This window comes from Pararge aegeria, chromosome 12, assembly GCF_905163445.1.
Source record: "Pararge aegeria chromosome 12, ilParAegt1.1, whole genome shotgun sequence".
Taxonomy (NCBI): domain Eukaryota; kingdom Metazoa; phylum Arthropoda; class Insecta; order Lepidoptera; family Nymphalidae; genus Pararge; species Pararge aegeria.
In genome coordinates, this window is record NC_053191.1 from 8746504 (window position 1) to 8770727 (window position 24224).

At 35.0% G+C, this 24224-nt stretch overlaps 2 protein-coding genes across 3 annotated transcripts; one reads left to right on the forward strand and one right to left on the reverse strand.

Moving 5' to 3' along the window:
• Window positions 1-53: 53 nt before the first annotated feature.
• Window positions 54-1910, reverse strand: LOC120628373 (cell cycle checkpoint control protein RAD9A). 2 transcript variants are annotated; one of them, XM_039896711.1, is made up of 3 exons: window positions 1679-1910; window positions 1202-1601; window positions 54-833 (listed from the first exon to the last, which is right to left on the reverse strand). In XM_039896711.1, exons 1-3 carry the CDS (start codon window positions 1710-1712, stop codon window positions 89-91), a joined length of 1179 nt encoding a protein of 392 aa, XP_039752645.1. In that variant the 5' UTR covers window positions 1713-1910; the 3' UTR covers window positions 54-88. The 2 variants fall into 2 exon arrangements, with proteins under 2 accessions (XP_039752645.1, XP_039752644.1); XM_039896710.1 differs by having other exon boundaries at window positions 1202-1607.
• A 2584-nt stretch (window positions 1911-4494) lies between these two features.
• On the forward strand, window positions 4495-23654 carry LOC120628467. The gene is made up of 6 exons (XM_039896852.1): window positions 4495-4642; window positions 18320-18440; window positions 18755-18961; window positions 20785-21021; window positions 22147-22436; window positions 23042-23654. Exons 1-6 carry the CDS (start codon window positions 4630-4632, stop codon window positions 23443-23445), a joined length of 1272 nt encoding a protein of 423 aa, XP_039752786.1. The 5' UTR covers window positions 4495-4629; the 3' UTR covers window positions 23446-23654.
• The last annotated feature ends 570 nt before the right edge of the window (window positions 23655-24224 follow it).

Genomic DNA, 24224 nt, shown 5'->3' on the forward strand with positions numbered 1-24224 from the left:
TTTACCTCAAAGCTTTAAATTGTTCAATTTGAATAAAAATTAGACACAAAATATTTACTTGAAATAAATATAATTAATTAACCAAAATTTAATCACTATCAGAGTTTTCAGCTAATACAATGCGCTCAATACTTCTTGGGTCAAATGTGTTTTCAAAACATCTTTTGAAAACAGACTTAATCTTTATTCTAGAAGTTGGTGACCCTGGAATATCAAAATTCATATTTTCTTCTGGATCATTTGCTTTATCTCCACTATTGCCATCTATAGTAACTTTTATAGGCCTCAAATCCATTTCTTCCGGAATATCAATATAATTAAATAAATGTGAATCTTCATCTAAGCACTTTGATATGTCTATATCTAAGTGAGGTTTTTTTTTTGCTGAACCTACTGGATTATTTACTTCTTTTCTTTTTTTGTCTGTCCGTGAACTATTTTGTGTTGAAGCTTGTGTTGCAGAATCAGGTTTAGATGTAGCCAAAACAAAGTGTGCTTCAAAAGTTGTGCCATTATGTACAATGAATACAGCTGGTCGCCCTGTGGTTTCAAAATGTAATTGTAAAGCTAGATTTAGTGCTTCAGTGAATGCCAGCAGAGCTCGAAATTCCTTGAGTGTGAATGTTATTGTGGTTTCATCCCCAATTGTGTAACTGTCAAACTCTGATGGCTTTAAACTTATTTGAGTTCTTATTATTTTTGTTAAGTCTATGTTGGCATCAACATAATTGCGTAAAATCAGTGATTGGTTTGTTGCTTCAAGTGTCACTTGGTCATCCGAAATTTGAAAATTTCCAAGAGCTTCAGAAAGTATTCTTGGGGAAGATATTATTCTAAAAATGTAAATGAGATTTCACATATTATTTCAATATATAAATATAAATAGTGCCTTTTCTATAGGAAACATAATGAATAGGATAGCATTACTGCCGGAAGATGCACCAATTATCAAAAACTGCCTAATAGAAATAAATTGTTGTTTAATATGTAGAAAGAACACTACCTATCTCAACTGTTAACAGCAAAATAATATAGCTGGCTTAGTACACCTTGGTTGAACCCCTAAGCCATAAAGATTTATGACAGTGTGTAACACACATAAGATTTATCTATGTAAGAGTAAGACTAAAATTTTTAACAAAAAACAACTAATGAAGCAGTAATTGTAAAAAATTTATAGGTAGGTATCATAACAAATCACCTGTTAGGCACCAAGTCTTTGGTGTATACCGCTTGCATAGCTTTACAATCTAATATTGAAACATAATATGTCTTAACTATACCATGCTTGCATTTCAGTTGAAAGATTAGTTTAGAAGATTCAGGATCCAATTTTATTTCAAGGTTCTCTACTTGTTTATCCATGTGTGTTGGAGATTTAAAGGCATTCAGTGCAGACTTCATTGATATTTTGCATTTTAAACCTTCATTATCTTCTGTAGAATAGAAGTTATAGTTGAAATGAGAAAAGAAGTTCTTGTTGAATTTTATCATAGCATAGGCACTTTCAGCAGCATTTAAGGTCCTCAAAAGTATAGAATCGGGCAGAGATTCTAAATATAATTCATCGCCAAATCTTGCCAAAGCATGTATTGTCCTTCCTAAAACTTGAAACAATTTTGGTTAAGAACTAAAATAACATTGAAAATAATAGAACTTACACCAAAACTTAACCTACCTTTAACATTAGGGCCTGGCACATGACATTTCATTTTAACAAATGATATCTTATCTTTACCTTTATGAATGAAAATATCGATTTAAATAGTACATGTTATTTTAAGAAAAGAATAAACAAAATATTTTTTTAATCTTCACTTCAGTTTGTTTACTTTTTTGACAACTAATTGTAAGTAGTTTGACATTTGATAATTTGTCTGTGAGAGTTGACAGAAATGGAAGGGTTTAAGAGGTACTTCCTTTGGGGACACTTGTTATAGTGGAGAGTATAAAGCGTTCAGTGTTTGGGTATAATGAAAAGGATTCTATGTAGGCAGGTGTTCATATTATAATAATGTTTGTAAATCCACTGACGTCACTGACCTATATAAAAGGGCGGCGAATTAAGTTTAGTGTGTTCCACTTTAAAGTGATTGCATCGTAATTTAATATGGTATAAAATGTTATGTTTCTATCCTCTTCTGTTGGCGCTGAAACGCTGATACTTACAAAGACTGATCCACTTTAGTTATTCTACTATGGAGAGTTATATACTTCAGCTATGGAGAGAAACCCTGGTACGATGAAATTAGAAACGAAGAAACAGGTCCGCAGAAGAATCCAAGTAACTGAATAGCCCAAATTATCAAAAAGTTGAATCGGCTATGGGCGGCCCTTGTCGTATCTTACTAACTAGGTCTATTCGATGTTGGACCAGAAAATGACCAGCTTGAAATGTCTCATCTCTCACAGGATAGTAGGATTTAGAGCTTCCACGCTTCTCCAACGCGGGTAGGCGGGCTACCAATTTATTATCACAAGTTATTGTTAATATGTTACATATATATAACCAACACAGAGCTGGTAGCCAGCATAACCCAGGACATAGTTTGTTAATTAAACAATTCTAGAGTCTAGAAGATCCATTCTGCCCATTAGGTAAAATGGGAACAACAAGTTCAAAGTAAGTCTGACAGACTGATCAGACTTAACAAAAAATATAAGAGATATTGTTAGGTTCACAAAAGTGACGGGTTGGTAGGTACTTGGTAGCTTCTAGAACACGCATCAGTAAAACCTATGTCTCAGGTTGGGATATATTGGGGAGGAAAGGTCTTCTTATAGGATAGATCACTTAGACGAGTAAGAGAGCAATGGCCCGCGTCACCTCAATAAGTACAATACAATATTGATAGTAAGATGTTGCTGGAACGGGCGGCGACTCGAATTCGCAGTTTTATAGACAGCCCCAACTAGATGGATAGACGACATCAAGCGATTCGCTGGGTGTGTCCAGACACATGTGGCCTAGGATCGTGGAGTGCAGAAGTGCTTATGAAATACTTATGACTAGCAGTGGGCGTCTACCGGTTGAAATGATGATGATCTTATTTTCGAGAACCACCTACTGACAGAAACTCTATCTTATGATTTAAACTCGACCCTGGAATCGTAACAACGGTTGGACTAAAGGCTGTTGGACAACAGATGGATTTGTCCATCTTAGCCCCATAACCTCCACGTTGGGCAAACGGGCTGGTGTAGTCGTAGTAGCAAAATGGACGCTGCTGCTCTTTAGTCCTAACCATAATACGTACGTACGTACTCCGAAACATTATTTAATTACAACGTGCCTTTGTTAAAAAAAACGCAGACGTATGAATTCCACACAAAAAAAAAAAACTTGAAAACACTTTTTGACGGACAACGGATTAGGTTTACTTATTACTTATTACTTATCTACTTAATAAGTTTTATATTATAATACTCATTATTCAAACAACAAAAACTTCAAGTTATGGTACAACAACAACAAAAACTTCAAGTTATGGTAATAAACGAAGAATAGAAACCCAAAAACTGTAGAATAACACTGACTATTTCTGCGCATTGTTACAGAGAATTTTCTCGACGGATGCACTATGTCGCAGGTTTGTAACAAATGGTTCATAGTCTAAACTTTTGTTTCAGTTTTAATCCCGCAAACATTTTGGTATAAGATCTATCAGGCTTCATTTGAGCTACTTATGTATCTGTTGGTCGGGGTTACGAAAGGGCTGACGTCTGGCTTCCAGGCTATCAGAGTTTCAGGAAATTAATCATACGACAAAAAACAAACATACGACACCCCAGAAAGGCATATTCCATAATATGCCACAGGAACTCCCATTTTGAATGACTTGTAATTACCCCTGGGTCTTAATTCTTCCACAGTGCAGGTATCTGTATTATAAAGTTGCTGTAAGTAAGTCACAATATATCTTCAGCGCCTGACTCCATGTTCCAGAGGTGCAGGAACTTTCGAGGTTCAACTGCTTTTGTAAATGTCACAAAAAATGTCGCTTTTAAAATTAATTATTATTACAATTTTCATGATATGAAGTCAGCGACGACAACGCTTGATTGAGTTCATTCATTAAGCCGATGAGCGCGAAGCTTATTTATTTCCATATGAAGGTCTTCAGTGTTGTGCACTTCTTGCTTGGCCGCATTAGAAGTGACAACTGCCTTTTTTCTGTATGTGATATTATTCGTGGCAGAGCTACACTTTCCATTGGAACCTACGGGTATTATCACAACACCTCTTCTCACAACCTCCCTTCGACATACATGCACATTTAGGACAGATCCATTTATCGGCTTTACTACTATGAAACAAGTTTCTTACTATGTATTCTTAATTTTGTACGTTTCGAGTATAGCTGGTCAATTGTAGGTTCTATTTTTGTCTTTAAAAGACCGTCCGGCGTGGAACTTAGTATTTAAATATATGACTGTTTATATCCTGCTCAGTGAAGGCGAACTGTTTGATCTGACCGATTGTACAGTATAAAATCGCGAGACACACTCGTACAGCCAACGCGAAACGTCTCCGCGCATTTTATTGTTTGCTTAGTCAATTATTAACTAAGAATTGGTTTGGAAATAAAATATTTACTTTAAAATTGGTGGTTAAATTGATCAGAAATCATGGACTTAAGGGGTGAGTACTTGAGTAGTAAGATTAAATCCTTCCCAATATAATAAACTGCCTCGTTGGTATATTGGCTAGCATGTTCAACATTGAATCGCGGCGTCCTAGGTTCGGATCCGAGGGCGGGCCAGAACTTGTTAGCCCACCAACCAGCATTGGAGCAGCGTGGTGGATCTTTGCCCATCCACCTGACTGATTGACATCGCTGGCCCAGCAGTGGGAAGTCAATAGGTTGATGATTAATATTATAAATGCAAAACTGTGTTTGTTTGTGTTCTTCCTTCACACAGAAACAGAGCCACGAAGTGTAATGAGGTCAAGGGGTTGCAAAATGTCATAATTGCTAAATTTCTGGATTAGTTAAGCCCAATTCCAAATGCAGGTTTAGATGAAATTCAGTGCATCTTGAGGTCTTCAAATAATTAAATAACAGGTGGATACTTTTTATTCTGAAATACTGAACATTGACACGTCAAACCGCGCAAATGTTATTAATAAAAAAACGGTAATACACAATATCTAATTATATACGGCCCGTAGTTGAACATCCTTACAAGTAGACCAACGAGGCAGTCAAAATGTTAAATATACATGTACAAAATAGCATCTTATTCGGTCAGTGATTGTAGCGTGATGTGTATACAAAGATACAAATAGACCATCGGAAAAAAATGTAAACCATAATTTGATAGCAGTGATCCAGTGACCAAGCAACAGTTGGTAATTTGATTTGGTAATTTGAACGCACGTACCTACTTAAGTACGTCAATTCCCTAAGACCTTTGAGCTATTGAGACTAATTCGACTTTTTTTTTTGTGATGAAGTTAAGTTTTGTTATTGAATTGATTTATTGGAAATTTCCATTGTTGATTTATGGCATTATGAATCGTTTTGAAGGTGAGACTCCCAATCGCCATTTGATATTCGTATTTAATGCAGATATTATTATAGATAAACTTACATGGAGACTTCCAATATTCAAAGGTTATCGTTAGGTTAGTTATATGGGGGCCATAACAGTACAGATAAGTTGCTGTATCAAAATGCGAATCTTCATAAACTAAAGCAAAGAAAAGGACTGGCAAAGGTTTATACCTATACAGCCGATATACCTAGATAATATCATATTTCATGCGCATTTAGAGGTGCAACCACCATTGTGTTTTATCGTAGTAGTAGACAGAGTAATAAATGCCATTCAGGTGCGACGGAGCTATTGATATTTTATAACACATTTATTGTAGTTGTATCCAAATAGACCCTAGGGACTCTAGTACTTCAAGAAGGGATAGGAAAGCAATACATAGGTATAAGGTAACCTTTTAATTTTTTTTAATAAATTGACACTTTTAAATATACTTAAATAAAAATAACAAGAAATATCCCACCTGTAGTTGATTTCATTAAAACTAACAACTTCTGTTCTACGACTCTTTTTTTAAATTATATTGTTTGTGAAATTAACTATTTATCAATATTTTACATAGATACTCTACTTCTTGCTACTCTGAAACGTAACATCGGCAACAGCGTACGAATAATGACTAAATCGTACGATTACTGACCTGACTAGGCGACGTTCATGAATCACATGTATTTGGTTTCATAGTGTAATGTAACTTTACAGATATAAAATGATTTTTTTTTTATATGAAATAAATTATTACTGAATTTTAACAACGAGTCGAATATTTTTTTTTAGTTTTAATGATAGAAGCTACAAGGCAGAGAGCTTTATCCTTTTTTTAATTTAACGCTGTACATTTAAGTATTAATGTATAACATTAGAATTTACTTTTCATATAAAAGGTTCTATGAAAGAGTCAGGTTTTATAAAGAACTTCTTGAAATTCTCATCACTTTTTAGAAACTCGAAGTTTTCTATAGTTTTATTGGAGAGATGCCACGCTACTATGAGTTTGCAGGAACCATCTTTTTCTGTACAATATTCGAGGGGTAAGATGGCCGTTGTATAGTCCTTATGGGGATAATATGAATACTCAGACACAACCCTTACTCCGCAATCCAGAACGTTGTCGGTTAAACTTCTAACGACCCCTGAGGAAAAGATAAATATGATATACAAAATGTAAATGAAAACCGAAATAACACTACACAGGCTTTATAGAATTATTTGTGTAACCGAATTAAAATCAGGTGACTCCTCCACTTTATTAGGTACGCGTCGCGTAGCGTAGGTATTATGCGCGTGCCGGTCTTTTATCTTAAGTAGAGTTGAACACTTAGAATGTTTTGAATTCGTTTGTATGGAATATATGCTTCTTTTGATTTTATATTTATACAGGTTGATTTTTTATGGAAAATACTTATGCATACTTCAATATTATTTCCTAATTCTGTTACACGGTGTATACTTTATGAACATTCTTACTGATATCCTAGAATATAAAGTCCATCTGTATAATGTAAAATTCTATCTTATTGTTTCTTTTTACCTAAAGTCTATTTTAAAATTGCAAAGAAAATAATAAAAACTCACTCCAGGAAAATATATTTTTATTTATTTAATCGCTTTTGTCGTTTTTATATTTTTAAAACATACTCTACACTAATAAGCCATAAAAAGATTGTTTAAAATATAAGACAAGTTAGAAAAATGGACTGTAAGTGGGCACACGGTTCCAACATGTAGACGCATCGTGACAGATTGGATCTAAAAGTTGTGAGATGCATATGTAATCCTATATTATTATTATATTCTATGCAATAAACTGCATGCGATAAATTGCAAAAAAACTTAGGTATTCTGTTGCCAGTATAGCCACTATAGTAGGCTTTATAACGCTATCCTTGTGCATACGAGTATAAACGTTATATACGTATACTGTCATTAGAACGGGTTATGGTATGGTACATGGTAATGTACCATAAATTATACACTATTGGTAAGTACCTTTTTGTGCGTAGGTATTAAAAAGCAATTGCTAATTCAAGCATTGTATGATTATGTAACCAACTTATCACGTGACTATATAAACAAAATATATAACAGGTTACATATATATTTTGAGATTATATAAGAGTTGATTAATTTGAAGGCTTAAATATTAGGTTTATGGTTAATAATGGCTAAATAACTAGTAGCTAAATATACTATGACTGTCTCATGTTTAAGTTAATTAGATATTGCAATGGCAGGCGTTCCTTACATCATCCCCTAACTCTACCCCGATAATAATAGTCTACAGAAAGTCACCTAATATTGACCTCTCTGGCGCAGGGAGGTCCGGGTTCGATTGCCGGCAAGGGCAATTTGATATTTATAATTTCTGAATTTACTCTAGTCTGGTCTAGTGGGAGGCTTCGGTCGTGCCTAGTTACCGCCATGTCGACATAGACGTGCCGCCAAGCGATGTCGCGTTCCGAAACGCTAAATGGCACAGACAACATTTTTATATTGTATAGCACCATAATACTATTACTGTAAGGGTTTTCAAAATTTAGGTCCCTTGTTCTACGATCATAACGATAAGTAACGATAAGTATACGGGAGTTGTAACTAAATAATTATTTTAAAGTGCTTACCGTTTTTACAAGTATCATCTACAACTTTTTTCGTTACAGACATAAATTTTTCAAGAGTGTTGTTGAAAGTTGTTTTTAAGCAAAGGTAGTCGTCTTCGAAGTACGTTGATCGCCGAGTCACAGGTATGGTTTCGTATTTGATGATCGAGTTGAACACGCAGGGATCTCGTTTTGATGTAATCTGTTAATGTCAGTTAAGTTATAATAAATATAGAAGATAGAGAAAACAACTAAGCTCACAGGTGGGACTAAAAATTTTTGAAGGATGATAATGACTCAAGTATAATGTTTTCATGATATTCCTTAGCTGATTTCCATCTTTTTGCATTTGGTAAGGGAGAGTCTACTGATTTGAATAAATTTATTCTTGATCGAGAAGATTTTACGATATTAAGTAAAGGTGTATGTATCTATTGTTACATCATGCAACTTAAGTTTCATGTTCCAATTAATTTGCGCTTAAAATCCAAGATTCTTCAAAAGTAGACACTCCACTTTTGAAGCTCTAGCTTTCTGCAATATACCTACGTATACAAATTAAATTTTACTTCGTTACCTTTTCAGGTCAGTCCTGTATTGTCTTAAATTATATATAAAGCTGTTTTTTTATGTATTTTAAAGTATATATTTTTTTACAACCTAAAACTTTTGGCCATGTTATCATTTGTTTTTTCGCACTTTAAAAGGTTGGCTGGTAGAAAATGCTTTAGCATTAAGTCCGCGTTTTATAAACTGTATTTCTTTGGTTGTGAAATAAAGTGAATAAGTAAAAAAAAGCTGAAGAGTTCGTTTGTTTGTTTGTAGCTCATTTATCGAGGAGGGCTGTAGGCTATATATCATCACTCTTAGACCAATTGGAGCACATCACCAATGAAGAATGTTTCAAAATCGGAATTTGATTTCATTTTGAGAGCTTCCAAGCGAGCGCTGCGTGAACGGTTAGAGTTTCGATAAAATCATTTATGACAAAGTTTTTCTACTTTAAAAGTCCTAAAAAAGTTCGCGGCAGCACATGTCTGTCTTTTAAGATTGACTTATACGAGGAAGAAGTCGGGAGAGACCACGAGTAATGTTATGTTATAGAGGTCACATAACAGTCCAACAGTCTTCTTCTTTCTCACACAAATAACGTCATTGTGTTGTCGATTGACATAAATCTTAACCCTTTTTATTTTTTCTGTTCTGTTTTACAAACATATTAGAATACAGGCAATGCTTTGCTCAGGCAAATTATACAAAATGGAAAAATTCTCTGATTATGTTATTGTGATATTTTTAACATGAATAGTTCTAACCTTGATGGGATCAATTATACGTACAACGTAACTCTAGACGGCATGTCCGGATCGTCTATTAAATTAGCATAGAAAAAAGGTGTGTTACTTTGTAACATATACCTACCTATTTAGGTAAATATTTTGAAGAACCGCAACTTTGGCCGCTTATGCACAGTTTTTGCACGCTTTATATTACCTACGAGTAGCTTCACCTGTATGTTTGTAATAGACTCCTTTAGACTTGATGTTGATTTAAAACGGTCTGATTTTGTTCAAACTTTGTAGCTATATCGAAATCCGATGACAATACACAAATTTTTATGAAAATTTGTTGAGCCGTTCTAAAGATAGGCCCGGATCAGAGATGTGCTTTGTTTGTTTGAGGTATCCTTTAAAATGAGCACGGATCAGAGTTCAGAGATGTGTTTGTTGAGGTACATATAGGTCTTTCAAATAATGATAAAAATTAGCTTAACGAGAGGCAGTTATTTTAAAATAATTTAAATTCTTGTATGGCAATATATTATATATATAGTATAGCTAAAGTATTCTACCCGGCAATGCTTCGCTATGGCTGTCAGTTATTAACCCTCTTCCCATAAAAATATATAGATACAAACAGTCATATATACCTAGTAATAATATCAATTCAAGTTTGAATACTCTTTAGTTACTCAACATACCATTTTTATATAAATATTTTCTTAGTTAACACATATTATCATTCTCTATCCGTGTACCTACCTACTACCGTAAATAAGCATAGAATATCGAAATGGTGTACAGTCTGCAGTTTGTTTTGCGAATGTAACCCATTATAAACACTAAACATGCAGTAGTTTTGCTTTTGCATTTGAATTCACCTACGTACTTTAATCAAATTCATTTGACAGCTTAAAAAGTATAGTTTCATTATATTATGTCAATCCGCTAATTCGGATTGAGTTTCGCTTATTGATGCTTGACGATTTAATTCAATAGCTGTGCATGAATAAGACGACAAGTGTTTATTCACTTAGGTAGCATATAACCTCAATTTTTTTTTTTAAGTTTTGGATTCAATGAGTATCTTACTAAGTTGTTTTAGAATGTTAAGGAAAACAATGCTAACAGAATTGGAATAAAGTACAAAAAACAATGACATGAAATTACATGAATTCTCGCCAGCTTGTGAGCAAAGACAATAGAGACCATAGTCGATGGACAACTATTTTACTTTAGGCAGGATTTGGGTTCCTTACCTAAAAGGTAGAAACTACTATTTGATTTAATTTTACCGTATTTTAGAGGTAGAGATATTTTTGGATAACAACCAGTATGGATAGTCGTTGAATGAATCGTTCATCCTTCTATATATTATAAAGAAGAGAGAGGGAGGGAGAGAGAGGGGAGGGTGGGAGAGGGGAGGGAGGGAGGGAGGGATTTAGATTGAGGGAGCGGGAGAGAAAAAGCGTGCGAAATGGGGGAGAGAGAGGAAGAGGGAGGGAGAGAAAGATTAATTTTAACCAGAAACGCACGGCTAGTACTGGGAATTTTCTAATAAAATGCGATCATTCTATTAGAAAACACCCAAAGTTATTTTGGCCCGACCCCGGAATTGAAAACAGGACCTCACGATTTGAAGTCACACCTGCTAATCAGTAACCACTAGTCAAATGGACAATAGAATTTACTTACATCGACCCATGACCAATTGCCTATATTAACGATTCACAACCATCCTTACACAATCATGCAAAATTCATTATATATGTGTATTTTCCCATTTATCTGTAGCTATTTATACTAAATATTATAAAGCTGAAGAGTCTTATTTTATCCACAAAGGAGGCTATAATATAACATTACGCTTCGACGAAGGAGCGGAACATCAATAAAAAATGTTGCATAATCTTAAAAAATATTCCTTTTTAAGAGCTTCCAATGCGTGCGATCCGACCGAATTGTTTGTCTTTAAAAGTTCAAAAATAAAGTCCACGTCAGCATCTGTCAATCTTTTAAGGTCGGCTCTTACGCGGCCTAAGTCGCAGGAGCCCGCTAGTTATGGATATTCGTAGAAACGTCGTCGTTTTCTCGCTGGCCAAGTTTAGGTCAGAAATGAAAAGAAAAAAGCATCACAAACGGAGAACAAATCATCAACAACGTGGCACAGGCAATTTTATCGACAACTGGAATTTGCCCGCGACTTTGATGCATTTTTAAATAATCCCAGTTCATTTGCCCGGGTTAAAAAATATTAAATCCAGTTATAAGCGCCTGTGCTTTACCAGGATACATAGTATCTTTTGTCTATCTCCAGGATGCAAAATATCTCTGTGCCAATTTTTAGTACGTACCTTAGATAGTTGAAGATTGATCCAAAAATAGAATAGATGTCAAACAAGCAACCAGACCGACACACTTTTGGAATAAGATATTGGGATTTTTTTGTTTCTGGTCTGTTGGAAGTCTTTCAACGTGGCTGGTTACCAGCTATCGGCTTAATTGTGGGAGAATCAAAAAAAAGGTGTTCAAGAAGTGTTTCAATGAACTTGTGTCATGTCATTCATTGTGTGTTTCAAAACTCGTAACATGTTGCTGCGATTCTGTTGTACCTACATAATTTTCGTACGTTTAGCTAGAGACAAACTCATCCCACATATGCAGCGTATGCAGCGTAATATCTGGACTCTTGATTTTTAGAAAATCTATGCAATAGAAACACCGTTATTGTATGCAATCACACGAAGGTGGCGGGGATGTTCGTAGGCTATCCCACGCATGTGACCAGTATGTTTCCAGAAATTAAACGCATCAAATAGTAGTAGCAACAAATAGTCCTTGGAAAAATTACAACAGCGTCTGATGTTTTACGTCGCCTACACGGGGAAGTGTGCACACCGATTCTCCCAAGTTGTTTTGCTAAATTTGTGTACCTTATACCAATCTTTCTCTAGCTTTATGCTTGCGACTATGGTATATGTAATTACTTTCTGTATCTTAAATTATAATAATCTGTGTAGGTAACTAAAAAGCATTTGAAGGAAAGTGTATTTAAACTCTACTTATGTTACATTGGAGAGCTCTTTTTAAACAGAGAATTTTTTTATTCAATCTACTTAGGGTAACATTAAGGAAGGTTTATGGGTTAAACAACAGCTTGCGATAGCTTGCAAACTTTCTTTTGTGAACATTCGTTGCGGAAATGCCAAATATGTATAAGTAAAAAACATTTAACAAACTGCACTTACTCGCGAAAGACTGCGCAAATCTTATGTTCGCAAACATTACGGTTTGGTGAGTAGGTACGTACCCACAATGTTTGGAAAGTCTCAACATTTGCAACACGACAACACCCACGATTGAAGTTCCGGGGATTACCCGGGACTTTGAGACGAGTGAAAGTAGGATCGAGTTAATTTTTGGGCAATATCAAGGGCAATGAAGTGAAATTAACGACTGAGCCATGGTCTTCAGAACAGAGCAACACTTCGTAGGGCATGCAGAGAACACGTCTTGCTGGCCACGGGACAAATCGCGTCGTGCGAGATGTGAATAAAAAATACTATTGGCAGCCGCATCGCACGCATCGTCGCCGCGCGCCGATCTTCGCTACCCGTGGCATGAAATATGAAATTCTTCTGTTTTTTTTTTAAATTTATGGAATTAAAACTCACTGACTTTAACGGCAAAGGAAAACATCGTGGGGAAACAGGCACGCTTGGAGGTTCGCCATAATGTTCTCAACGGCGTGTGAAGTCTATTAATCCGCACTTAGCCAGAATGGTGGACTACGGCCTAAATCCTTCTAATTCTGAGAGGAGACCCGTGCCCTGTAGTGGGTCGATAATGATAATGATGATGACTAGAGTACTAATTCACTAGAGGCTTCCCCGATCGCGCCGTGCGATTTACTGACTGCCGACTACTGCGGTGGTGGTACTTTACATAAATTGTATTACCTCCTGTCCAATACACCTCGGGGTAGAGAATAATTCGTTGAAAATGCTATATGGCGTTTCGAGATCTGGGTACTGAACCATGCCGTTGCAGAGAGTCCAAAAACCATCTCGTATGATGTAGGTTCGAGGTGCCTGTCCCAGGGTTGACACTGTTAATGTTGTTACGCCAGACCTATAAAGAAAAGTGGCTATAAGACTGATAAAATGTTCGGCTGACAACAATCTTTGGTAGCCCAATCTTTGGTTGGCAAAGGGATGCCCTTGATATATGGATTTTAAATTTATATATTAGGAATTATAAATTCCCAAATTGCCCCTGCCGGGAATCGAACCCGGGGCCTCCTACTTAAATTCATAGCGCTCACGTGTACTGCTCGTAAATGCACAAATGCACTGACTATCAACCTCAATCTATATTTATATAAGAAAAACCCACTGAGATTGTGGGTTCCTATTAGAACGTGGAAGTCAGCAGAACGGATCAGAAACGGTTTTGAGAAATTCCCCTCCTAAAGGTGTAAAAATGGGTTTGGAAGTTTGTAAGAAAGTCCTTTGTTTTCGAAGGATCCACGGAAATCGGTATTTAGGTTATCGTATCGGTACTACAGATTTTTATTACTTACCGCCTAAATATCGTATCGGTATTTAGGCGGTAAGTAATAAAAATCTGTATAAATTATTTTGGAAAATCCCCCTTAAGGGTGGTAAAACAGGGGGTGACAGTTTTTGCTTTTTTTTTATACTATCAGGTCTACAAACCTGAAATTTAGAACATTGGTTCCTAGAAGAGAGTCTAGATTTACCCTAGTACACTCAGTCTGAAAAACCTTGACCCGAGTCGAGGTCCGGGCTCTCGCTGGAGGCACCCTCAGGTTAACGTCCCCGCTTCCCCCGATGTGGTTGAGCTCTCCTGAGTTTCTTCTCATGACACGATTTTTTTTATTTTATTGATGCGAGCGGCTACACCCCTTAAAAAATAAAAAAGCTTGGCTTGATACAATTTATTTGAGTACACACCTGCCGTTTGCTATAGCTTCCTTGAGCATACCCTCCCGTGTTTCTATTTCCTTGATCTGCTTTTTCAAAATCGCAGTTAGTGTTTCAGCAGTTTTTAAAGTTTCATCCAGTTTAAGTTTGAGACCTCTGAATTCTTCATTTTTGCTTGATGGGCTCGAGATTTTATTTTTTGCATATACATTATTTGATTGTAGATACCGATTTGAAGGGACGGTTTCAAAACTATCGTCGTCAGGGATAAATTTTAAATTGCGATTTTTAGAATCTTGAGTCAATATCTCTTTGCTGCAAATAAACACAAAACACTGAAAAAATGTGTTGCAAAACAAACACAGTGTAATTAGTTAATTTAAACCTTCATGCAGGTTTAACCTCTTTAATATCTACCCATTTGATAACTTCATTACAGACTTATTTTATCTTTAAATTATAGGAAACAAAGGTTATGAAAAGACAAACAAAAACAAGATAAGTATTTTTAAGGTAAAGTTTTAAGCTAAAAGGTCGACTGGCGTGTAAATAAAAAACAGCACAAAAATAAACGACTTAATTAAATGGAACTCGTTGGAAAGTTGTTATGGCTAACTTTAGCCTTCTTTACAGGAAGGATCTTTTAGAACGCCAATTACCAAGCTTGTATGAAAACACATTGTACGATTTTCAAAGATATCATTATAAGACGGCCGATTGGCGCAGTTTGCAGCAACCCTGCTTTGTGAGCCCAGGGCCTTGGGTTCGATTCCCACAACTGGAAAATGTCTGTGTGATGAGCATGAATGTTTGTCAGTGTCTGGGTTTTTGTATGCATATTATACATAATAATATTCATCAGTCATCTTATTACCCATAACACAAGCTACGCTTACTGTGAGGCTAGATGGCGGTGTGTGTATTTTCGTAGTATATATATATTTTTTTTTATTAAATTGAGAAAAGCCAGAGATTCATATGCAAACACACAATAACACAATGTTGTAGGCAGTGGCGTGCATTGAGGGTATGCAGATGATATAAAATGAGGAAAATCTCCAGTACGAGTTGGAAAAACCTTAATGTAGGCTTTTTATAACTCCTACACTGTCTATTTTTAATTATTACTACTGTAGTTAAGTTTAAATTTTAGTATTGGAGATTTTTTCATTTTATATAATCTGCCCGCTTAGTATATACCCTGTATGCACGCCACTGGTTGTAGGTAATTATTGCTAACTTTGTGCGATATGTAATAAAATATGCATCAAAAATTGCCTAGCGAGATATCATTGATGTTGATTGGTGGTAGGCTTTATTACAACATTTGAAATATTTTTTTTAGTTAAATAGGCATTAAATTAAGGACAAAGTAATGTCATAGTGCTCAGTTTAAATATAAAAAGTTTGAGTACTACACAAGTTCTACATATAGGTCTGAATAATATGATATAATAAAAAATATATTCTAAAAAAATATTGCTCTCAGTGTTTATTTATCTTCACGTACTAAATTATACCTATCATACCATAGAGGTATCTTGTATATTAATGCATAATAAATTACATGATGACAATTTTAATATTTTTAAGAACAAACTTAAAACCGTTATAATTGAATACCTAAGTCCGGTCCTGGCTACGAATGAAGTTTTTTTTTATAATTTCTTATTGTTTTGTACGTGCAGTTGTTTGTGGTTTTAATACCAAAAATAAGTTGTGAATATTCTCATTGAGTCAAATTGTAATCTCTTTTGAGAAAAAATAAACGTTTTTAACCACGATAAAAACAAAAACTTACTTTTGATATTCCAACGGAGCCAGCCACTCTGAAACCTTAAAAATATAACTTGAATTAGAAATTGAATTCGAATTGAGTTGAATTTATTTTTTAATTGCGAAATAACTTACCGTTACTTAAAGCTGTTAAGTTAAGCCTTATAACTTATTTTTTTATCTATTTATTTATTCTTTTTGGACATTATAATGTGAATGAGAACATATGATACAAGAAATGTACAAAGGAAAGGTTATCTCTATAAGAGATTTCTTCCAGCTACCCCATGATTTGATTAAGATGATTTTATTGTGGTAAGTATAGGTCAAATAAGGGTACAATATACTAAATGATAACTACTAAAAATATGCAATACAGAGTAAAATTTGATTAACTTACCCAGTCACAGAGACTTCCTTTTAAGATTACAACTCCTATTATAAATATAAAATGCATTTCCAATAATTTAATACTGATGCCGAAATAAAATCAGTTTAAATACACCCAATATGGTGATTACTGCGCTACCCAATTCTTCAGAAATCGTGAACAGAATTGTGAACTTTCAGAGAGATGTTTACAATTCGTTGATAAGTGGCCATGTTGCCATTGTTTTATGTTTTACTTTGTTTTTGAATCGATGCAGCAGGTGTAATTCATTCATTTCATCTCGGGAAATATATTGTTTGTGCCTAGGAGCATATTATAAAAGTCTAGGTGATAAAAAAATGCCTGTAGGGTAGGTGCATCTATACGTATAAATTCAAATTCAAAATTTCTTTATACACGCCTATCACAGACACTTTACTAGTAACTATAAAAGTATAATAATTAGTAATTAGTATCTATATGTATTATAGTATGGAAACTTCTTTGTATACTCATTGAGTGTATCGCAGTGCAAGCAAATGCGAGCAAGTTTACCGCAGGCGTCGAGAACTGAGGAATGACTTCGCACTCCCACCGCAGACCGCACCCATTTGTTGCAATGCCGGGTGGCTGAGTTGACTACGTGCTTTAGACTTATTATAACGTATATGGTATTAATATTATGTTTACATAATTGTAAGGGAATGGTGATTACTGCGTTCGCCAACTAAAACCTAAAAAAAAACTTAAAACATGTCCTTCTTACCCTGAATATTTCGAATACTTCACATCCTGGTTGAAGCACGAGTTTTGGCCTCTTGCCTCACATGTATATAATTTTGAGCCTCGTATTTAGTTTTAATTTTAAAACGAAATTTGCCACCCGATAATTTAATCGAACTGCATCAAATAGACTGACTTAACAAAATGTTTTAGAGGTAAATCCATTTAAATGAGTAAATTTCTTTTTCTCCTTTAGCTTTTTTTGGGTTTTGTGTGCCACGTTGCACAGCACGTTGTCACATATACTTGGAAGCTCCACAAAGGAGATTGCATTCTTTTACTTTACAAACATATTGGATTCTTTTACTTTACTAACACTTAGTTAAGTTAAATAAACTTGATATTTATAACTAACTAAGCTATTATATTTTTTGCATGCTTCGTGCACTTATATTTAAGTTTTATTAATTGACTGCAGTCAGCCTTGAGTACTTAGATTTGTACCTAATAAGAATTATAATTTAAGAAGCTGTAAAAAATAGCGTTATATATCTGTATGATATACGTAGCATAAAATAGTTACAGCCGTTACATGTACTCTAGGTATACCTACATATTTACTTTAATCCGATAAAAACAGATAGAATATAATAGATACGTATTTATAATGATGATAATGATTTTTCTAAAACGTGACTGATGCATTATGAATGACGCATACAATTAACTAAATATTTCCAAACAAATTTTGTTAGACTAAAATAACACTCAATTATTTTTTTAAACCTATATCAAATACCGCAATCTAGTAATAAAAATAAACTTATGTGAAGTCGGGCGACCTTTTGTTCCCACGTTTTTATGCTTGCCATACTTGGAAATTTTTTATTCCAACTTGTTGATTTTTTTTACTTTGTGCTTACTAAAGGTCTTAACTATAAGGTACTAAGTACTAATGCTTCATGCTGGAAGAGTACCTACCTTCTGTACCAATACTGTTCCTAATAAGAAAAATAATCTCATGAAACTCTCAAAAACCTGAATTTAACAATAACTTTGTTGCAGCACAAAAGTTTGTCGAGAACTTACTTAGTGGAGATGCCTGCCAAGAACCTGCTGACTCCGTAAAAGTTGAAGATTTAGAGATGAAATTACCAGAATGGTTTGATGAAAAGAAATACAATCAGTAAGTATTCCAGATCATCTAGAAATATCCGACAATAATATATTAATAAAATATAAAAGCTGCTGCTCTAAGTTGTTACGGTAGGCAGTTATATAAAATCCATAATCCTAGTCGACTTCTACACGGAATCGTACCGGAATTCGAAATGTCGTAACCTTTTGGTAGTAACACGGCCTCTCAGATAAAACTAGAGAAAATTTAAAATTATTTTTTCCTTAATTGCCGGGGTCGAATCCGGGACCTTCTACTTATAAGAGCATTACGCCAGGAAGGTCGTCTGTATTTCGTACTGACATAAACTTTGCCATTTTTAGGGGCAGTCGCTTTTACAGAGACTTCTTGTTTATGATGTCAGCGGCAATGGTGGCTGGAGTAATCGTATTGTTCGCGGTTCCGTCTATAATAAAAGTTCTCATTAGCACACGACGCTCCAGTTCAGTTTACACAGCTTATAAACGATATTTCTCCACGCACAAGCACGTGAATTCCTGGTTTGAACATGAACTGAAGCCTGATTCAGTGTAAGCATACTTTTACTTATTATAAACTAGCTATCACACAGCCTCAGGGATAGATCAACCAATAGAGAAGTCACTAGGGCTAGAATGCGCGTCACGAGAAAATTATGTATATCTATCCATTATCTCGTCTAATTCTTTAAATAAAAACAGATAAAGATAATTTTCTCATGGCACGTAAGCAGGCTCTACTGGTCACGCTGCGCTGTGGCTGTCTAATAATAAATAATTACCGGATACTTGTCATTAACTAATCTGTGTATAAACAAAATTACCTACTCGGACGGCTTAGAATTTTTCCGTTTACGGGCTGGCCACGGGAAAAATCGAGTCGCGAGAATTTTCGCGCGATGTAGTGATCAATGTATTGACGACCACGACCCAGATATAGGCAAATCGGGGTAGAATGATAAGCAAACTTATTCGTTTAACTTATTTTAAAAAGAAATTTATAGTATCTGCTTATCTGCTAATGTAAAGTTATAAATCAATAAATTGTTTTCTAGACATATTTCAATAATAATTGTATCCACTTTTTAGAAAAATAACAACCCGAATAAATAAAAGAAGATTCATTTACCTTTCACCAATCGATTTTCACTAGGCAACTCATATAACCTACCTTGTCTATGATGATTCTTGCCACGTGTTGTGTAGTTGTATTTTTTGTTTCTGTTATATTATTTTTAATTTTTTATTTTTTTATTTTTAGTTGTATTTGTTAGACATCATCTAAGAGTTGGTGAATCGTTTTTTTTTTAAGCATCACCCCAATCTTTCGGTTTAAGCGTTTCCTAGGTTTGGTGAAAACGGGCATTAGTGTCCTTCTGCTGGGCACAGGCCTTCTCTTTCATAGCAGAGATTGATTAGAGCTTAAATATTTTGCCCTACACGCTAAATATATTTTATCCAGTAACTTTTCCGGCTATTCGAGATTTATGCCCAAGCTATAAAAAGACGAAATATTAATCATATTTCACTACGAGCCCGGATTTAATTGGTAACCAGTTATGAAAAGACGGAGTATCTTATTCCGTAGTTGTTTACAAAAAAATTGTGGTATATAATTAAACTGTCTAACTCTAACAATTTGGGATTTGGAAAAATACCGCCTCTTATTATTAGGTATCGTTAGGATCGTACGATCCCGATAACACACTCTGCAGAAGACTGTGCAACATTTTTATACTAGAAAATGGCATTATTACAAGCGCAGTAATGCAATAATTATTGTGTGTCCATTTGCTCTCATTTTTGGAGCGTCTCAATGGATTTTGAAATATCAAAGGCCGCTTTTTGTAAACGGAAGCACTGATATAATATCGTCAAAACTAAGGCTAATTTGCTAACTCTTGGTTAGTACCTACCTACTAAGAATTTGTTACTCGAAAACCCTTTAACTTTTTTCCTGGCTTGATTCGGGAATTCCACATCAGGCCGCATAAACCGTAGTTGAAAATTGTAATGCAATATACATAAATATTTGTTATTTGCTGGTAGCCAAAGAGGACGGGAGCAGAGGGAGCCTAGTGGTTAGGATTTCGACTACCTTTCGGGGACAAGCACGAATCCCAGAACCTCAAACTTATCTAAGTTATGCTCGTTTTAAGCAATTAAAATATTACTTGCTGCATTGGTGAAAAAAAATATCGTGAGGAAACCATGCCTGAGAGTTCTCCATAATGATCTCAGAGGCGTGTAAAGGAGCCCATCAATCTGCATTGGGCCAGCGTAACCTAAACCCCTCATTGTAGGAGGAGCCCCGCGCCCTGTAGTGGACGGTAATGGATTGATATGATGATGTTTGAGTACGGATATATTTACAGGTCTTGGCGGTCACTTCACGCAGTAAGAAGTCGACACATACAAGCAGGCCGTGCCGCCAGATTAAAAGGTGCAGGAATAGTGTCTCAGCGAGATGTAGCTCTAACTCTGTTTGGCTTTATAGGTTTCATGTTTCTTAAGCCAGACAAATTCAGTGTTAGACAGATAAAAAAAGGCGATTGGGACGCTTACAACCATTGTTGGAAAGTTATTGGACACATGATTGGATTGGAGGACAGGTAATCTTTAACCCTGTCAATTATTTCAGACAAAATGAAATTAATTAATCGCGTTGGTTAGGGCTTTTACTTTACGGATTGTCTAAAATTTCAAAGCAGTGTATCTATGAAATTAGGGCAAGTTTATACTTGAAAAACATATATGCCATTCTCAAGGCTTTAAAACAGTTGTTGTCGGATTTCAAAACAGTATTCAAGTAATTTAAATGCATTAAAAAATGCGAAAATCACGCCACAGTTGGTAGGCATCAAGTGAATTGTTAAACTTGAGGGGGTAAGTAGTGCAAAAGAGCCTTGATTAGAAAAAAATTGTAACATTTAAACTATAATTTATGACGTTAATATTAACAGTCCTTGTATACAGCGCGGCGGCGCCAATCTACACAAAATGTATTTAGTGAACAGTTAACAGACTTTCTGCCTGCGGACCCGCATCCCCACAAGTAGTGTCCCAGTGCTCTAAGAATCGACTATTGTACTTTAGCGTACCGTAGTGTAATGTAATTTAATTACATTTTAATTTTAGTTCGTTTAATTATTTTGGAAGCATTCTTTACGCGCACGCTATTTTGCTCACAAAAAGCTTACAAACTGTGTACGTCAAAATAAGTTCCTTTCATTATGTAACGAAATATATTTTAGAATATATTTTATAAGAATATATTTAATGTATTTTAGAATGTATCCCGTTGTGCTCGTGAGAGAATGTTTGGTTTGCGTAAGAATGCAAGAGCGGTAGTTTTTTTGCAAATATAAAAATTTTGTGAGTAGTTAACGAATTTCGAAGTTGTGTTGTGTTCTTGCGCGACAAACGCTTGCGGAGCGAGTGCTTGCAACACGAAGGTTGCAAATACTCTCGGTAAGTGGGTACTAACGAGATTTTAGTTTTCTGTGCATGCCTTAGTGTTCCGTGTGTATGCAAATAACTGTTCAACGATTCTATAACGCCGAACGGTCTAAAATCATCGAAATGAGTAGAAGTAGTTGTTTAAAACAGTTGTTCCGTATGTAGGTTCATTACGTATTCTCTGAGACCAACCTCTACAGCTTATATTTGCTGCAGGACATTAATTAGTAGGATATCGATGATGAATAAGCTAAACAAAGAAACCATTATTGTTTTAGATACAACATTTGCCAAGACACCTACGAAGAGACGCGCCAAGTGTGTCAAATTTTACAAGACAGGGTTTTCACGCCTTGTTTAGAGAACGTCCCTGAATATTTTGAACATATGTCCCGTGTTACGTTGGAAGGCTTAACAAACGTCATGGCTATTATAGAACCTACATCTATGATGTATACGGTGAGGTATTTGGCTAATGTACCTGGATATATTTATACGGAAGAAGACAGAATAGACTTTCAGATCAAGTTAAGGAAGCATCTAGTAAACGGGAAATATTCAGATGAAGGTAAATTTAACATAATTCATCATCACCTTTGTTTGTAAGGATTTTTGGTCCACACATATTCTTGCTACGGCTCTGCACAGCAAATAGAAAAATACCCTTTAAAAATAGCATGTCTTTGCCTGGCTGCCTGATGGATGATGACTTTATAGCCTAATTAACCCTAATTAACGTATGCTTTCGTATTATTAGGTACTCATAAGCAAAAATAAGTACCTACTGAAAAAATTAACAAATGTATCATGTACATGTCACTATTTCAAGTATCCACACCATTTTCACTACATAATAAATAGATAAAGCGGTAGTTAGTAAATAAATGAAGCGGCGAAAGCCCAGTGGGTAGGACTTTGCCTTCACTTTTGGGGGGCCGAGTTCGAATCCAAGCACGCATCTCGAAGTTACGTTATGTGCGTTTTAAGCTATTTTAATATAACTTGCTTCAACGATAAAGGAAACATTGTGAGGAAACCTGCATGCCTTAGAGATGTACCCAAAGGTGTGAGGAGTCCACCAAACCGCACTGGGCCAGCGAGGTGGACTACGGCCTTAACCCCTTCTCATTGTGGCAGGAGATCCCGTAATGATCCCGAGATTTTTCCTTTCAGGTGTGCCGTCTACAAAACTTGTACAAGAATGCGCAATAGAAGGAGTAATGAAAAGGGAGCCACATTTACATTATATTCACGACTACGACTGTTTGGATGACATACCAGGATATAAGCAGTTACCTTTAATAGGAAAATATAGATTAGCATACAACAGTATTGCAATTGCATTTTATGCAACTAACATAGGAAGAATCATAATTAACTTTCATTTAAGATGTACATTGTTTATCGCGACATACATTCCTTATCTCGCTTTATGTAGCTTTGGTATGAAGAATGTTTATGTGAATATGTTTAAAGAAGGACCAACAGACAACACGACGCCGAAGCCGAATTCAGAGTATTATAAACCTCAGCCACCACAGCCATGGTACAAAGTGATATTTTCTTTTTTGTGGTAAAATACTATTTATTTTCCTAATAATAAATTAAGTATTATTAACGAAACAATAAAATACAGACTAGTTATCCGGTGATAGCGTAGTTATGTGGTGATAGCCTAGTGGTTAACGTTTTGGCCTCTCTTCCGGTGGGACCAAGTTCGATCCCCGGCACGCACTTCTAGCTTCTAGCTTTTTATACACGAAACATTTGATTTAATTTAATTAATATTTATTTGGTATTTATATATATATATATATATATATATAACTATAAACTAAAATACCAAATAAATATTAATTAAATTTTAATTTTATATTTATTGGGCAGATTATATATAGATATAAAGGTCACCTTGTATGACGGTACATGAATAAGTACATAAGTTATTGTGATTTTTCAAGTAACAAAACTAAGAAATAAGTTTTTTTAGAAATGAAGTCCTTAGTCTTAAGAATCTGTTTACTTAAATATATAACTAATATAGTGTTGAATTCTTTCAATAAATTATGGTTTAACTTGGCATTGGACAATTTTATTTTAATTACTATACGATAACTTACCATGGAGCACAAAATTGGAATCTCGCTTGGCAATGGTCGCTTGGCGATAGCCGGTGCAATGTTTGTGTAATTTGTCTGCAAAGTCATAAATACTTTGTACAATGATAAGACTTAAATAAGACTATATGCCGAATGAATTAGTACATGAAATGGCCAAAAGAGTTCTATAGTATTTTTCTCAAAAATTTCTGCACTTGAACCAATTTTGTTCAATACGATTACTTTTCAAAATCATT

What these genes read in the sequence shown, in the direction of transcription:
- LOC120628467 (XM_039896852.1), top strand. An exon ending in GAACTGAAGCCTGATTCAGT is followed by an intron (nt 18,962 to 20,784) that starts GTAAGCATACTT and finishes ATATATTTACAG; the next exon opens with GTCTTGGCGGTCACTTCACG. An exon ending in ATGATTGGATTGGAGGACAG is followed by an intron (nt 21,022 to 22,146) that starts GTAATCTTTAAC and finishes TTATTGTTTTAG; the next exon opens with ATACAACATTTGCCAAGACA.
- LOC120628373 (XM_039896710.1), bottom strand. Translation starts at nt 1,712, where the DNA reads ATGAAATGTCATGTGCCAGGCCCTAATGTTAAAG. An exon ending in GCCAGGCCCTAATGTTAAAG is followed by an intron (nt 1,608 to 1,678) that starts GTAGGTTAAGTT and finishes AATTGTTTCAAG; the next exon opens with TTTTAGGAAGGACAATACAT. An exon ending in AAAGACTTGGTGCCTAACAG is followed by an intron (nt 834 to 1,201) that starts GTGATTTGTTAT and finishes TTACATTTTTAG; the next exon opens with AATAATATCTTCCCCAAGAA.